We start from the raw sequence: 14810 nt of genomic DNA, 5'->3' as shown, positions 1-14810 counted from the left end.
CTGCTGCCGTAGCAGAAAAGTCAGCCAGGAGAGTACTTAAGTGAGCACATGGCTACGCTCCGATAAAACTGTATTTACAGCCGGGCGTGGCGGCGCACGCTTGTAACCCCCGCGCTTGGGAGGCGGAGACAGGAGGATCGCGGGTCTGTGGCCAGCCTCAACAATTTAGTGAGGCTGTCAGCAACTTAGTGAGACCCTGTTTCAAAGTAAAAAATGAAAAGGGCTGGGAGCGTAGCTCGGAGGTAGAATGCCTCTGGGTTCAAGCCCTAGCACCACAAGAAAATAAAAATTAAGAAACCACTTTGGGGAGGAGAGTGCTAACAAGTAAAATTAATTTTAATAATATATTTTACTTCTCTCCAAATATCCAAAATATTATTTCAACATGTAATCACTATATGAGAATATTTAGATATTTTGCATCATTTCCCCCATACTGAGTCTTTGGAATGGGGCACAGCTCCATGCAGAAAATGACATTTGAACATGTGGCTAGTGGTTGCCATACTGAATAGCGCAGCTCTAGATCTTAAATGCTGAAATGTGTGTGTGTGTGTGTGTGTGTGTGTGTGTGTGTGTGTGTGTATGGAACCCAGGGCTTTTCTACCTCCAGGCTACACCCCAGACCTTTTTTATATTTTATTTGGAAACAGGGTCTCACTAAGTTGCCGAGAGCCTCACTATGTAGCTGAGGCTGGCTTCGAACCCGTGCGATCCTCCTGTCTCAGCCTCCCAAGCGCTGGGATGACAAGCGTGCGCCACCACGCCCGGCTAAATGTTGAAAGTTTTTTTCAAGTGAACAGTGAGTGCAGGGACGGCGTGAGAGGAGAGAATACAGCCGGCCTCGCTGCTCTCCTTTCAAAGAACTCTTTCCAGGTCCGCCCCAGCCAGCACGGAGGGGGCTGAAGTTTGGGGAGGACAAGAAAGGTTCATGGTGCCAAAAAGGCTGTGCAAACAACATGGTCCACGCTGGACAGCGGCTTTCTTGCTTGGAATTTTGGCTTCTGCTCCATGCCAGGCCGAGGGAGACTCTGGGACCTGTCCCTGAATGAGGGGCCCGAGTCTCGGGAGCTTCCCAGAAGACTCCGCCCCACACCTGCCGCCACTCACAGCGGGGCTGGCTGCGCCACTCCCCAGGGAGGGGGCCCTTCAGAAGGTCATCAGCTTCAGAACTCCCCCCTCACCTTTGCCCTTGGCAGAGTGTGCCCTCCTACACCAGCGCTGAGTACAATCGTGACCGGAGTCTGATCGACAGGTCCTCTGGGCAAACCATGAGGCCTGGGGTGTGGGTGGGGGTGCCCTGACACATTCAGGAAGGCATGGAATCCTATCATCTCAAGAGGCTGCGCCTAGATCTTATGGCCGCAACGCTAGCCTTGGGTCATGAAGAAAAGCCTGAATCCTGTTCATAATCGGGCCATAGGAAGAGATGAAGAGATACCAGCACACCCTTCAAAAAAAAATTCAAAAGATCTCTAGTAGGAAGCCGGGCGTGGTGGCGCACGCTTGTAATCCCAGCACTTGGGAGGCGGAGACGGGAGGATTGCAGGGTCATGGCCGGCCTCAGCTACTCAGTGAGGCCCTCTGCACCTTGGTGAGATTGTCTAAAAGTAAAAAGAATAAGATAGGGCTGAGGGTATAGCTCAGAGGTAGGATGCCCCTGGATTCAATCCCTAGCACGACAAAAAAAAAAAAAAAATTCTCTAACAGGTCCTAGGGATGTAATTTGTGGCAGAGTGCTTGCCTAGCGTGCATGAGGCCCTGGGTTCCATCCCCAGTACCATCTCCCCCCCAAAAAAAAATTTATAATAGACATAAAAAGGACTTAACACTTTAAGAAGTACTAATGAGAGCAGGGCATGGTGGTACTGGGAGAACTTGGGAGGTTGAGAAAGGAAGATGGCAGGTTTGAGGCCAGCCTCAGCAACTCAGGGAGGCCGTATTTCAAAATAGCAAGGGCAGGGGGTGTAGCTCCAAGGTATAATGCCCCTCAATTCAATTCCCAGTACCATGGGGGATAAAAGTACTGGTGAGACGTACTGGGTGGAACTGTTAGTAAATAAGAGGGAGGCCCTGGAAGGCCTCTTTCAAGAGCTGAACCCACAGCAGGAGTAGAAACTGTGGGACCAGGAGCCACAGGGGCTCATGAGCCCAAATGGTCTCCATGAGGTCCCAGCCAAACTTTCTGGCCTCAGGGATGGGTGGCTCACAGGATCTAAAAGATACAAGAGAGAGAATGGGGGACACTGGGGTCTGAGACATTGAGATCAGAGGCCAAGAGAAGAAAAGCCTCGCCCAGCCATGTCGTCCAGGGTAACAGAGCCATTTGGGGACGCGGAGGTCACTGCCTTATTAAGACTGTGAATTCCTAGCCAGGCGTGGTGGTGCAAGCCTGTGATCCCAGTGCTTGGGAGGCTGAGACAGGGGGATTACAGGTTTGAGATCAGCCTTGGCAACTTAGTGAGACCCTAGTTCAATAAAAAAAAATAAATAAATAGGGCTGAGGTTATAGCTCAGAGGTAGAATGTCCCTGGGTTCAATCCCCAGTACACACACACACACACACACACACACACACACACACACTCTCTCTCTCTCTCTCTCTCTCTCTCTCTCTCTCTCTCTCTCTCTCTCTCTCTCTCTCTCTCCCCCCCCCCCTGAATTCCTAAAACTAACTAAACTCCTCTCTGCCCCTGAATTCAGGGACACTTGCGTAGGAGAAAGGCTGCCCGGCTCTAACCTGGGTTTGTTGCTGGTCACACCGTTCTCTCTGCTCCATCACACGGGCAGTCACCTTAAACTGCCACACAAGCTCCTGGCTCTTACAGCATCAGGTAGAAAAGTCTTTCAGGATTATCTTTTCCTTTTTTTTGGGGGGGGGATACTGGGAATTGAACCCAGGGGCATTCTACCCCCGAGCTACACCCCAGCCCTATTTTTTTATTCTTTATTTGAAACAAGGTCTCACTAAGTTGCGGAGGGCCTGAGCAGCCGAAGCTGGCCACGAACCTGTGGTCCTCCTGTCTTGGCCTCCCAAGCCCTGGGATTACCAGGGGCACCACCATGCCTGGCTGTGTTGGGAGCCTGGACCGGGTGCTCTGGACTCGGCTGTGGGTGATCAAAGTATTTAGCTGTGCCCTGCCTGGAGCGTGCCATAATGACCCTGGACGCAGCAGTGGCTACCAGCACGGACTCTGCAATACAGACAGACCCGTGCGAATCCTGGTTATTCCCTTCCCCGCGGTGTGACATCACCACTCTGACCTCAGTCCTTCCCTCTGTCAGACAGGAGTAGGAACTGTCCCTGGCTTGCAGAGAACGTTCAGGACAGGTTTGCCAGGCACGTGGCCACGGGCCGGGCACTGGTGGGCAGACAGCATCAGCTCTGACCCAGGCAGGCACGGCTGGGCCCCCCGGGCCTCCCTGCTTACCTCCAGAGATGCCATACAAACAACTTTGTTGGTGTGGTAGAAGAAAGTGGGCAGGACGTCAAATATGGTCGTCTCCGAAAGTATTAATTTCTGTGGGAAATGGGAAGGGGAGTCAGAGCGGGGAGGAGAGAGGCCAGGGCAGGAAAATGTGCCGTGACGGCCCTATCACAGCTCACGGCCAGCACCCCCCCCCCCGGGCTCCTGCCACGCAGCCACAGCAAAGCCCGGGATGCCCCACGCAGGCGGGGCGGGGCTCCCTGCGTCAGATGCTCAAGGGAACCTGGGAATCTCTAAGTACTCCAGGTCACAGCAAGGGCTGGGGGTGCCAGGACGGTACAGCAAGACTCAGCCTTGGGGAACACTTGCCACCTCCAAACAGGCACCCCAATTATTTTATTTTTGCATCGGAATTGAACCTAAGGGCAGGCCACTTTCAAGTCACACCCCATCCCCGACTTTTTTTATTTTGAAACAGGATCTCACTAAGTTGCTGAGGCTGACACCTGAGGGCTTTTTTTTTTTAACACCGCGCTTCCCGGGCGAGTCCGTATGCCTGCTGCCCTGCGCCTGCGTCCTGCAAGACTGTGCTTCCTGCCCACCTCGCCCGGAGCCTCCCAACAGCGTCTCGGACAGCATGGGCGCGGGGTTCTGACAGCACTACGCTGCAGCACCCTGAGGCCAAGGGGGGACCTCCTGTGACCCCCACCTGGACCGCGCCGTGCGCCCTGGGAGGAAGGCCGTTCACCTTGAGGTTCTCTGGGCAGAACTCGTGGCCGTACATGTCGATGGCCGACAGGAAAATGGACTCCACCTGGTTGTGCCTGAGCTCGTAGGAGGGGAGGTGGGAGGCGATGAGCACCTGTGGGAGGAGGGGGGCGGTCAGGGCAGCCTGGGAGGGGCGGGCGGGGTGGGGCGCCAGGCTCCGGACCTGACCTGTCTGGCCGTAAGGGCCACTTTGCAGTGTTCAGTCTTGCTCAGCTGAGTGAGCTCCGTGAGGATGGCGGTCAGCTCGTCCGACAGGGAGGGGTCTGGGCCACAGAGTTCATCCTTTAGGGGGCAAAACAAACCCGATTGTCTCTTCTCTGCCTGGGAGTAACAGGCCAGAACTCACATTGGCCAGTCTCAGCTCTCAGGGACACACTGGGCATGGCCTGAGACACATACCCTTGCCCCTTCTACCGTGGACCCGTTCCATCCACACATCCATCCATCCATCCATCCATCCGTCCATCCATCCATCCATCCATCCATCCGTTCATTTACCTACCCACTCGCCCACTCTAAAGCATGTATTTTATACTGGTCAAAAGAAAAACACAGCCAAATCCCCGCCTATGTAACAGGCCGAGTAGCCCTTATTGGAAACATTTGGAACCAAAAATACTAGAAGACAAAGTCTGGTTTCAAGGCTTTTGGGGATTTTGGAATATTTGCACACACGCAATGAGCCCAAGTATAAACATGAAACCCACTTGTAGTGCGTATACACCGGGGCTAGGGATGTAGCTCAGAGGTAGAACCTTTGCCTAGCACACGCAAGGCCCTGGGTTTGAGACCCAAAACCACAAAAGCAAATCAATAAATAAAGCAGAGCTGCGTATACACCTTATCCACACAGAATGAAGGTCATTTTTTTAGAGTATTTCTGATGTGCCAATGACATTTTGACTGTGACCTCTCACACGAGCTCGTGACGGAATGTCCACCCAGGGCACCACGACACCGTTCCAAGAGTCGCAGCTTTCGGAAGATTTCCGATTTGTGGATTAGGGAAGCTAGCGCTGTACTATTCGCAGCCAGCAATTAGCCTGCAGAATAAAACAGCTACCACCAGAGTCAGGGGATGAAGGACCTAAGCCCTGACCGCTCTGGAGCCAGGCTGTGGGTCCGAATCCCAGCTCCGTACTCACAGGGTGGCTGTCTCGGGCGAGAGGTCTCACCTCCCTGGGTTCTGCCTAAGGAAGGTGGGCGCGGGCACTGCCTCTCAGGGTTGCTGGGAGAATCCAATGCAAGGACATTTATTTGTTAAGCATTTCGAGAGGGCCTGGCGCAGAGTAGGTGCTTTGTGGACGTCACCGCCCATCGCTGCAGAGATTTACTGGAACACGGTCACACCCCCTCGCTTGCACTCAAGGGCAGAGTCACGTGGTCGGGACCGAGTGCGCGTGACCGCCTCAGTCTATAACACTGGCCTTCTGGACCTTTCTAGAAAGTGTCTGGGGAGCCGCAAGGCCCGCCCGACTCAGGGTGCAGGGCACCCTTCCTGCTTACAATCAGCATGATCACCAGCTGGTTCTTCTTGGCCACCTGCGCGTGGGAGAAGATGCCGTCCAGCACCGGCGTCATGTCCGGCTTGAACTGCTCTCTGAGGTTGATAACACACTTGTCGTAGTGCGCTGTGGAAGGAGACACAAGCCCGCGCGTGAGGCCCGGGCCCCCCGCGCCCCCCGCCCCGGGCAGCGGGCCGCTTGCCTTGCTGGAAGTGGCGCTCGACTTGCAGGTATCTTCGCAGGAGATCCAGCACCACCGTCTTCATGTAGCCGCGGGTCCCGCTGCGGTACCTGGGGGAACGGGAAGCGGCCCTTCATCTTTGCTTCTCGGGGCCTCTGAGCACCTTCACCCAGGGCTTTGGCGGTTTTGAGAGGGGAAAGGAGTCATGAAACGTCTGGAGGCTGGACCTCCGGTCCTTGGGCCTGTGAGGACATGAGGCTGGCTCTTTGGCCTTAGCTCTGCGGGCCACAGAGAGCGTAGCTTGCCCATCAAACGGAGGCTGAGCTGGGTAGCGCCCAGGACCGAGACAGGGGACACACCTGCCCGGCTCCAGAGAGAAGGCAGAAGCTCAAAGCCCAGCATGGTGATATACACCTGTGATCCCAGTTCTGGGGAGGCTGAGACGGGAGGATAGTAGGTTCAAGGCCAGCCTCGGCAACTTAGCGAGACTCTGTCAAAATAAAAATTATAAAGGGCTGAGAATGTAATGCAGAGGTAGCGTGCACCTGGGTTCAATCCCCAGCACTGCCAAAAAACAATCAAACGAACAAACAAAATAAGGGTCTGGATGCAACAAGGGGGAAGTCAATTATAACCACAAAACAAACATTTTGCCCGGCGCGGTGGCGCACGCTTGTCATCCCTGCTCTTGGGAGGCGGAGACAGGAGGATCGCGCAGGTTCGAAGCCAGCCGCGCTGGCTTAAGAGACCCTGTTTCCAAAAAATATATAAAATAGGTCTGGGAGTGTAGCCTGGATGTAGAAGGCCCCTGGGTTCCATCACCAGTACCACCAAAAAAAAAAAAAAAAAAAAAAAAAAAAAAAAAAAAACATTTTGATTGCTTACCAATGTTTAAAGATGCTTTCAAAAGATGAACCTGAGTGACATTTACTGAAAGATCACTGCAGATTCCACGTCCCCTTGAAACAAAACCTCAGCCTGGGTGTTCCCCCAAACATTTCCTCTTCTAGAACATTTCTAAGCACGGGGAATTGAATTTCTTAGGAGGAATGAAACTGAGTTTTTTTTGTGGGGGGGATGGGGTAACTGGGGATGAACCCAGAGGCTTTCTACCTCCGGGCTATCCTCCCAAACCTATTTTATATTTTATTTGGAAACAGGGTCTTCACTAAGTTGCTGAGAGCCTCACTAAGTAGCTGAGGCTGGCTTCGAACCTGTGCGATCCTCCTGTCTCAGCCTCCCAAGCGCGGGGATTACAAGCATGCCCACCACGCACGGCCGATACTGAGTTTTAGGGAAGCAGGAATCAGCTTAAGCCCAGCACCAACCACTAAACATCAACAAAAGACATAAGTGCCTAAAGCAATCAACAATTCAAGTGTGGTTTTTAAAAAAAAAATCACAACACATGGCCATGGCAGAGCTTTTTTTTTTTTTTTTTTTCAGTACTGGAGATGGAACCCAGGAGCATTCTACATCTGAGCTACATCCCCAGCCCTATTCTGTATTCTTTATTTTAAAACAGGGTCTAAGTTGTGGAGGGTCTCACTAAGTAGCTGAGGCTGGCCCCGAGCCGGCGATCCTCCTGTCTCAGCCTCCCCAGTACTAGGATTACAAGCGTGCACCACCGCACCCAGCTTATAATGTACTTTTTGTCAGTGGGATTCTGCCCCTACGAGAGTCCCAGGACAGCTCTCAAGACACAGGACGACTCAGAAGAGCAAAGGCGGCATGTGGTGGGCCAGGACTCACCTCTGGACCAGCTGCACGATGCTCTGGGTGTTCATGAAGAAGACCTCCCGGTCGGCCTTGCGCTGCAAGGTGGCGGCGTGACAGTCCAGGATGGTGGCGATCTGGACGTGCAAACCAGACAGGTCTGACCACGTGACCCAGCCACCACAAGGCCACTGCCAAAGAACCCCCCAGGAGCTCCCAGGGAGGCCCCAGGAGGGGCTCACTCAAAGGCCAAGAGGCCCGGCTCCAAAGCCGCCCCAAAATAGAGGTCTTCCCCACGCTGTATACTAGAGGAGCTCCAGAGAGCCGGAGGCACAGAGAGACGGGCGCCCGCGCTCAGGCCCCTCCCGTGGACGGGGACAGTGTCAGGGAGGAGGGAGGCGGCATGGCCAGCCCTGGCAGAAATAGAGGTGCCGGGGGAGGGCGTCTATTTTTGTAGTTACACTTATGTCATTAGTATATGCTGTGTTTCATTAATATATTTTTATCATTAGTATATACAGCTTAGACGAGGAGCCAATGAGAGTCAATGGTTTTGTGTACTGGAAAGGACTACACAGAGTATTATTTTTGTTGTTTGGGAGAACAATGCAGAGTCACATATACCAATGTCATTAGTATATTGTGCACGTGGAGTACTGGAGCTTGAGCCCAGGGGCATTCTACCTCTGAGCTACACCTCCAGCCCTACTTTATTTTTTTATTAAAACAGGTTCTCGGTAAGTTGCCGAGGGCCTCGCTAAGTAGCTAAGGCTGGCCACAAACCTGCGATCCTCCTGTCTCAGCCTCCCCAGTACTGGGATTACAAGCGTGCCCCACCACGCCTAGCAGTAGCGATATATATATATATATTTTTTTTTTCCAATACTGGGGATGGAACCCAGGGGCATTCTACCTCTGAGCTACACCCCTAGCCCTACTTTTAATTCTTTATTTTGAAACAGGGTCTCACTAAATTGCAGAGAGCCTTACTAAGCAGCTGAGGCTGGCTGAGAACCTGTGATCGTCCCGTCTCAGCCTCCCAAGTACTGGGATGTCAAGCATGTGCCACCGCGCCCAGCTCCAAACCACTTCTGCTTGGGAGGAAATGCTGGGATTCCATAGAAAACTCCGGCCCCCCAACATTCTGGACTGCAAACGGGGGTCATGAAGCCCATCTCGATCCTAGAGCAGACGGGGAGCCTGAGTGGGGGGGGCTGGCCGGGGCACGCACCTGCTGGCTGGGGAACTGGCACAGCACCGACGTGATATTGCTGGCGTACTGGGCCATCACCCTGCGGACCGATTTCTCCACGGGGGCGGGGATGCGGCCGGACACACTGGTCATGATCTCCTGCAACTCCAGCAGCGGCAGGGAGGGGTGCCGGAGGGTCGTCATGAGCTTCCGCACCCAGTCCTTCAGCTGCAGGGGGACGGCAGTCATCGGCTCACAGCTCCCCGCGGTGTGGACACGGCCACCCACCCTGGGCTCCCGGCTAGACCCAGCCACGCCTGCGCGCTGGAGTGCCCACACACCGGACCGGCCCCGAGTGGAATGGCCCCCGTCCACAGGGGAATGAATACCCACGTTTCACAACCAGAGAGCCAGGTGGTGTGGGGAAAAGACAGAGGCATCTGGAGATAACACTGGTGAGACGCTGCCTCGCACTAGGCACTGTCTGAAAGCCTTTCTTTAGATATTCTCGTTTGATTCTGAGAAACAGCCCAAACCAGGGAGGTAAATGGCTATTCCCCTTCCCCGATTCCAAGTTAAAACCAGGGAGGTTAGTTCAGTTGCTCCAAGTCACGCAGCTTAACTAAGAAGCAAGACCAGGACGCACACCACCCCAGGGCCATTCAGCGCTAACATCTGCCCGACTGCTGGAGACGCGCTGCGGATGGCGAAGATAAGGGTGCCAAGCCCAGATCACAGGAGAGACCGAGAAGCAGACAGATGCACACACGGGCGAACAGAAATACTAAATGAATATCGCGTCTACGGCAACAGCCGCTAGGCAGCGTGGCAGAGCGATCCAGAGCGCAGGCTCCGGGCCACCCTTCCGGGGACCGCTCCCCGGCATGAGAGCTTTGTGGTTTCTATTAAGGCTGAGTTCTGGAGGAAAAATAAAACGCTGGGCACGGTGGTGCATGCCTGTAATCCCAATACGTGGGAGGCTGAGACGCGAGGACCCCTTCTGGCTGCACACTTCCCCCCCTTGAGCACCTACACTTCTCCGTCAACTAACCTTGATACTAAAAATGGGCTCCGGCAGACAGTAGCCGCTCATGACGTTGGTCAGGTTTTCTAGAACACTGTGGAAAACCTGGTGCAGTTTCTCTCCGAGAATGGGCAGAGTCTGCTGGGCAGGAAGGTCCCCGGTGAACGGCTCAGCCTGGTGAGACGCGAGGACAGATCATGAGAGCCAGGCAAACCCGAAGGAGACACACCTGTCAGCGGCCGCCCGAAACACGGCTGTAACCTGAGGCTTGACGGGAGGAAGTACTGTCCTGGGAAATAAACATTGCTAAATCTGCGGATCCGGGTTTACAAATTGTCCCCTCTGCAATGTCACAATCGATTCAGGCTCCAAATAATTTCGAGAGTTAGTTTTGTTTGTGGAACTGAACCCGGGGGCATTCTACCTCTGAGCTACACCTCCAGCCCAATTTTTATTCTTTATTTGAAACAGGGTCTCACTAAGTTGCAGAGGGCCTCACCAAGTAGCTGAGGCTGTCTGCGAACCACGATCCTCCTGTTTCACCCTCCCAAGCACCACCACGGGCAGCAAGGAGTTCGATTTTTTTTTTGGGGGGGGGAGGTTTGCTTTATAATCAAGATTACTCCCAATTTTCTTTAGTTTCATTCTCCACTGACGCTCAAAGATAAACACTAGTAGAATGAAAACTTGTGGAATTCTCATACCTGATTTTTGGAAGTCATGAATGTGACTGTCTTAGGTAACCCCGGGGACAGATAACGCGCTGCCCGCAGGAGCTGCGTGGACGTCACCCACCCATTCATCTGCTAAAACTGGTACCCACGTGGTTCAGGCTGCGCCATCCTCCCAGCCCCGAACACCTGTTTCCCTGCGCAACCCTTCCTCACCCCGAAGCCTCCTTTCTTCCCTAACAACCGACTTGAGGGGTTCCTCTTCTGCAATGGGGTGCGGGATTTCCCCATCCGGGTCCCCAGGGTCAAAGCCAAAGACAACCCCTCTCGTGGCAATGACAGAGACAAATGATACTATCTGCCTGCCTGCCTCAAAGGCGTTGACGTGAAACTGCACACTTAGATGAACCCCTGGGTCCTTCCAATCTCTTGCAAATGACAAAGTGTTGTTCTTTACTGCCACGTGGAATTCCACTGTGTGAATTTCCCATCATTCTGTAATCCATCCATCTGCTGATGGACACTTGGTGGGTTCCATACTGTGGCGATTGTGAATTGTGCTATGAACACGGAGATCATGCCCTGCCTTTTTAATTTCAAATAAAATTTGTTGTTGGCATTACAGCTCTTTTCCTTTTTGTTCCTTTATTGGTACAGCATGGTCTCGCCTCTTAACGGACATCACGTAGACAATGACGTCCATGCACACGGCACTTGGTCCTTCCCCCCACTTCTCTCCCTCCCGATACACAGTACCCAGACTGACACTGATATACGTGCCCCCCTGCTCCACCGAGGTTTCTTCTGCTACCTGGAGTCCCTCTCGTATCCCAGTTACCCCCTCTCCTGCACATATTAAAGAACACATATGACCCTTCGCTCTCTGTGATTGGCTAATCTCACTTATGTTCTCCCGGTCCTTCCATTCTCTTGCCAATGACAAACTTTTGTTCTTTACTGCCACGTAGAATTCCATTGTGTGAATTTCCCATAATTCTGTAATCCATTCATCTTTTGATGGACACTTGGTTGGCGCCATACTTTGGCAATTGTGAACTGTGCTGCTATGAACACGGGATGCGTACGTTACCGTAGTTCTCAGGTTTCAACCCCTTTGGGAAGACACCCAGGAGCGGTCTAGCCGGATCACATGGTGGATCCATTCCCAGTTTTTCTAAGGACTCTCCGCACTGATCTCCATGGAGGCTGAACTAGTTTGCATCCCACCGACAGTGTAGAAAGTGGCTATCTGACCCTGCCTTCTTCGCCTCGCCCGGGCAGCGCTGGCCGGAAGGGCCCCCACACGTACCGGACGCACTTTAGAAGGGTCGTCGAGCTCCAGCCTGGCCACCACGCAGCCGGCCTCCAGCACGGCTCCCGGGCGCTTGATGAACCTCACACGGCCACTCTCCTGCACGCTCAGGGTCATTATCATCTTCATCACCTGCGTACGCAAGAAGAGGTGGACCGGAGCCCGCCAGGACCGGCCGGGCTGGTGGGCACCCAAAGCCACCCAGTGAGTGACTCGAGACACTCTGTGTCCCTGGGCAGAGCTCACGGAGTCCAGAACGGAGACAGAATCCCTGAAACTGTTGCATGCCAGGCGCAGCACCGTCTGCAAAGCCCGCCAGGAGGCAGCTCACTAAGCTCTTAGGAATAATGATGTTTCTCTTCTTTTTTCTCCGCCCCTTCCCCCCCAGGGCCTCGCACACCTCCAGACCTAAGCATCTTGGGATAGCAGGCCTCAGAATCTTGGGATACCCTGGGAGCTTTTTTGCTATAGTTCTGGTACTAAGGACTGAACCCGGGGTGTTCCGCCTCTGAGCTATAGCCGATCCTTCCTTATTCATTTATTTATCTATTTATTATTTATTTATTTATTTATTCAGGGACAGGACTAGGAAATGGAACTCAGGAGCATTCTACTTTCAGACTATACCCACCCAGCCCTATTTTTTTATTCTTTATTTTGAAACAGGGTCTCACTGAGTTGCAAAGGACCTCACTAAGTACCTGAGGCTGCCTGTGAACCACGATTCTCCTATCTCAGCCTCCCGAATGTTGAGATGACAAGCCACCACACCCAGCTATTTGTTTATTTCTTAAAACTAGGTCTAAGCTGGGCGTGGTGGCGCAGGCTTGTAATCCCCGCTCTCGGGAGGCGGAGACAGGAGGATCGCGCAGGTTCGAAGCCAGCTGCTCTGGCTTAAGAGACCCTGTTTCCAAATAAAAATATAAAATAGGCTTGGGAGTGTAGCCCGGAGGTAGAAGGGCTTCCAGGAACCCCAGTACCACCAAAAAAAAAAAAAAGAAAAAAGAAAAAAGAAAAATAAAATAAATAAGCCAGGCGTGGTGGGCACGCTTGTAATCCCAGCATTCGGGAGGCTGAGACCGGAAGATCACAGTTCACCGACAGCCTCAGCTACTTAGTGAGGCCTGAGGCCTTCCGCAACTCAGTGAGACCCTGTTTGAAAATAAAGAATGAAAAATTGGGCAGGGGCTGTAGCTCAGAGGTCAAATGCCTCTGGGTTCCATTCCCACACCCTAAATAAATAAATAAATAAATAAATATAAAATAAAAAATACATAAATAAAAATAAAATAGAAAGATCAGGCAGGAGGGTCATAAGTTTGAGGCCAGCCTTGGCAACTTAGTGAGACCTTATTTCAAAATAAAATAGGGCCTGGGGATTAGCTCAGAAGTAGAATACTCCTGGGTTCAATCCCCAGGACCAAAAGAGAATTAAAAAAATAAATAATACCAGGCGTGGTGGCGCACGCTTGTAATCCCCGTGCTTGGGAGGCAGAGACAGGAGGACCACGCTGGCTTAAGAGACCCTGTTTCCAAACATAAAGTATAAAATAGGTCTGAGAGTGTAGCCCGGAGGTAGAAGGGCTTCCAGGAACTCCAGTACCACCAAAAAAAAAAAAAAAACTAGGTCTCGAGCTGGGTGGAATTTGGACTAAACCCTATAGACTGCCTCCCCCGGGAATGTGCAGGCGGTGGCCAAGGTGAGGGCCGGGGAGGCCTGTGTGCTGGGAGGTGGACAACTCAGGGGAACAGGGCTGAGGGCTGCAGACCCCCAACCCCAGGGCTGGCGCTGCACGAACCTCCATCTCGGCGTAGCTGCTCCCGGCCTCCACGTGGCCCCCATCCTCGACTGTGTACTGCACCAGTTTCCCCGCCGACGGGGACCTCAGGACCGTCGGGTCGTTCTCCTTCTCAAACACACACGTCTTATTGCCAATGGTGACTCGGTAGCTGGGGGCGAAGGGGGCAGGGTGGGCGAGGCTGATGAGGACCACCAACCCAGCGGCCGAGCCAGGCCTCTGACGGCTCTCCCCTCCCCTAGGTGGCCATGCCTGTCACCCTCGGTGCGGCATTTGAGAGCTTTCACAGAGCTACTGAAAGCAAGTAAAGTTACTGAAAGGGAGCAAAAGAAATGGTTTCTTCCTTGCTGAAAAACAGCTCCTTCTCCTACCAGGCCCTAGTACAGAAAAAGCAACCAATAATTAGTATTCAATAAAGCTTTGCTTTAAAAAAAAAATATATATGTATATATATATATATATATATATATATATATAGAAAATTTTTTTTTTGGTGGTACTAGGGACGGTACCCAGGGGCATTCTACCTCTGAGCTACATTCCAATGTTTTATGTTTTGACACAGGGTCTCAGTAAGTTGCAGAGGGCATTACAAAATTGCTGAGGAGGGCCCTGAACCTGCGATCCTCCTGTCTCAGCCTCCTAAGTACTGTGACTACAAGCGTGCACCACCACGCCCAGCTTAAGTCTTCACCATCTAACATGCCTTTGGGGAGAGCCTAGAATAAACTTGAATATTTCGGTAGATAGAACACGGGTTAGAAAAGAAATAAGGAAGCCAGGCGCTATGGCGCACGCTTGTAATCCTAGCATTTGGGAGGCTGACACAGTAGAATTGCAGTTTGAGGACAGCCTCAGGTACTTAGTGAGGCCTTTTGCAACGCAGTGAGACCCTGTTTCAAAATAAAGAATAAAAAATAGGCTGGGTGTGGTGGCGCAAGCTTGTAATCCCCGCGCTTGGGAGGCGGAGACAGGAGGATTACACAGGTTCGAAGCCAGCCTTGCTGGCTTAAGAGACCCTGCTTCCAAATAAAAATATAAAAATAGGTCTGGGAGTGTAGCCCGGAGGTAGAAGGGTTTCCAGGACCCCAGTACCACAAAAAAAAAAAAAAAAAAATATATATATATATATATATATATATGGCTGGGGTGTAGCTCAGGGGTAGAATGCCCCAGGAGTCTATCCCCAATACGCAAAAAAGAAAGGGAGAGAG

General features: G+C 52.5%; 1 protein-coding gene across 5 annotated transcripts in view; it reads right to left on the bottom strand.

Annotated features, from left to right (window-relative positions):
- Nucleotides 1-14810, bottom strand: part of ACACB (acetyl-CoA carboxylase beta) — a gene marked incomplete at both ends in the record, with an annotated part of 109158 nt that overhangs the window by 41309 nt on the left and 53039 nt on the right. For 3 of the 5 annotated variants that reach the window (XM_080717527.1, XM_080717528.1, XM_080717530.1), the window contains 10 exons: nucleotides 3432-3521; nucleotides 4177-4290; nucleotides 4365-4478; nucleotides 5703-5827; nucleotides 5904-5992; nucleotides 7635-7735; nucleotides 8830-9018; nucleotides 9842-9988; nucleotides 11795-11929; nucleotides 13597-13747. In XM_080717527.1, the coding sequence (XP_080573653.1) occupies nucleotides 3432-3521; nucleotides 4177-4290; nucleotides 4365-4478; nucleotides 5703-5827; nucleotides 5904-5992; nucleotides 7635-7735; nucleotides 8830-9018; nucleotides 9842-9988; nucleotides 11795-11929; nucleotides 13597-13747 (1255 nt within the window). Of the gene's footprint in view, nucleotides 1-3431; nucleotides 3522-4176; nucleotides 4291-4364; nucleotides 4479-5702; nucleotides 5828-5903; nucleotides 5993-7634; nucleotides 7790-8829; nucleotides 9019-9841; nucleotides 9989-11794; nucleotides 11930-13596; nucleotides 13748-14810 lie in introns of all 5 variants that reach the window. The other 2 variants (XM_080717526.1, XM_080717529.1) reach the window with 2 other exon arrangements.

This window comes from Muscardinus avellanarius (assembly GCF_963383645.1).
Source record: "Muscardinus avellanarius genome assembly, chromosome: 21".
Taxonomy (NCBI): Eukaryota; Metazoa; Chordata; class Mammalia; order Rodentia; family Gliridae; genus Muscardinus; species Muscardinus avellanarius.
This window is presented reverse-complemented; position numbering and strand designations above follow the sequence as displayed.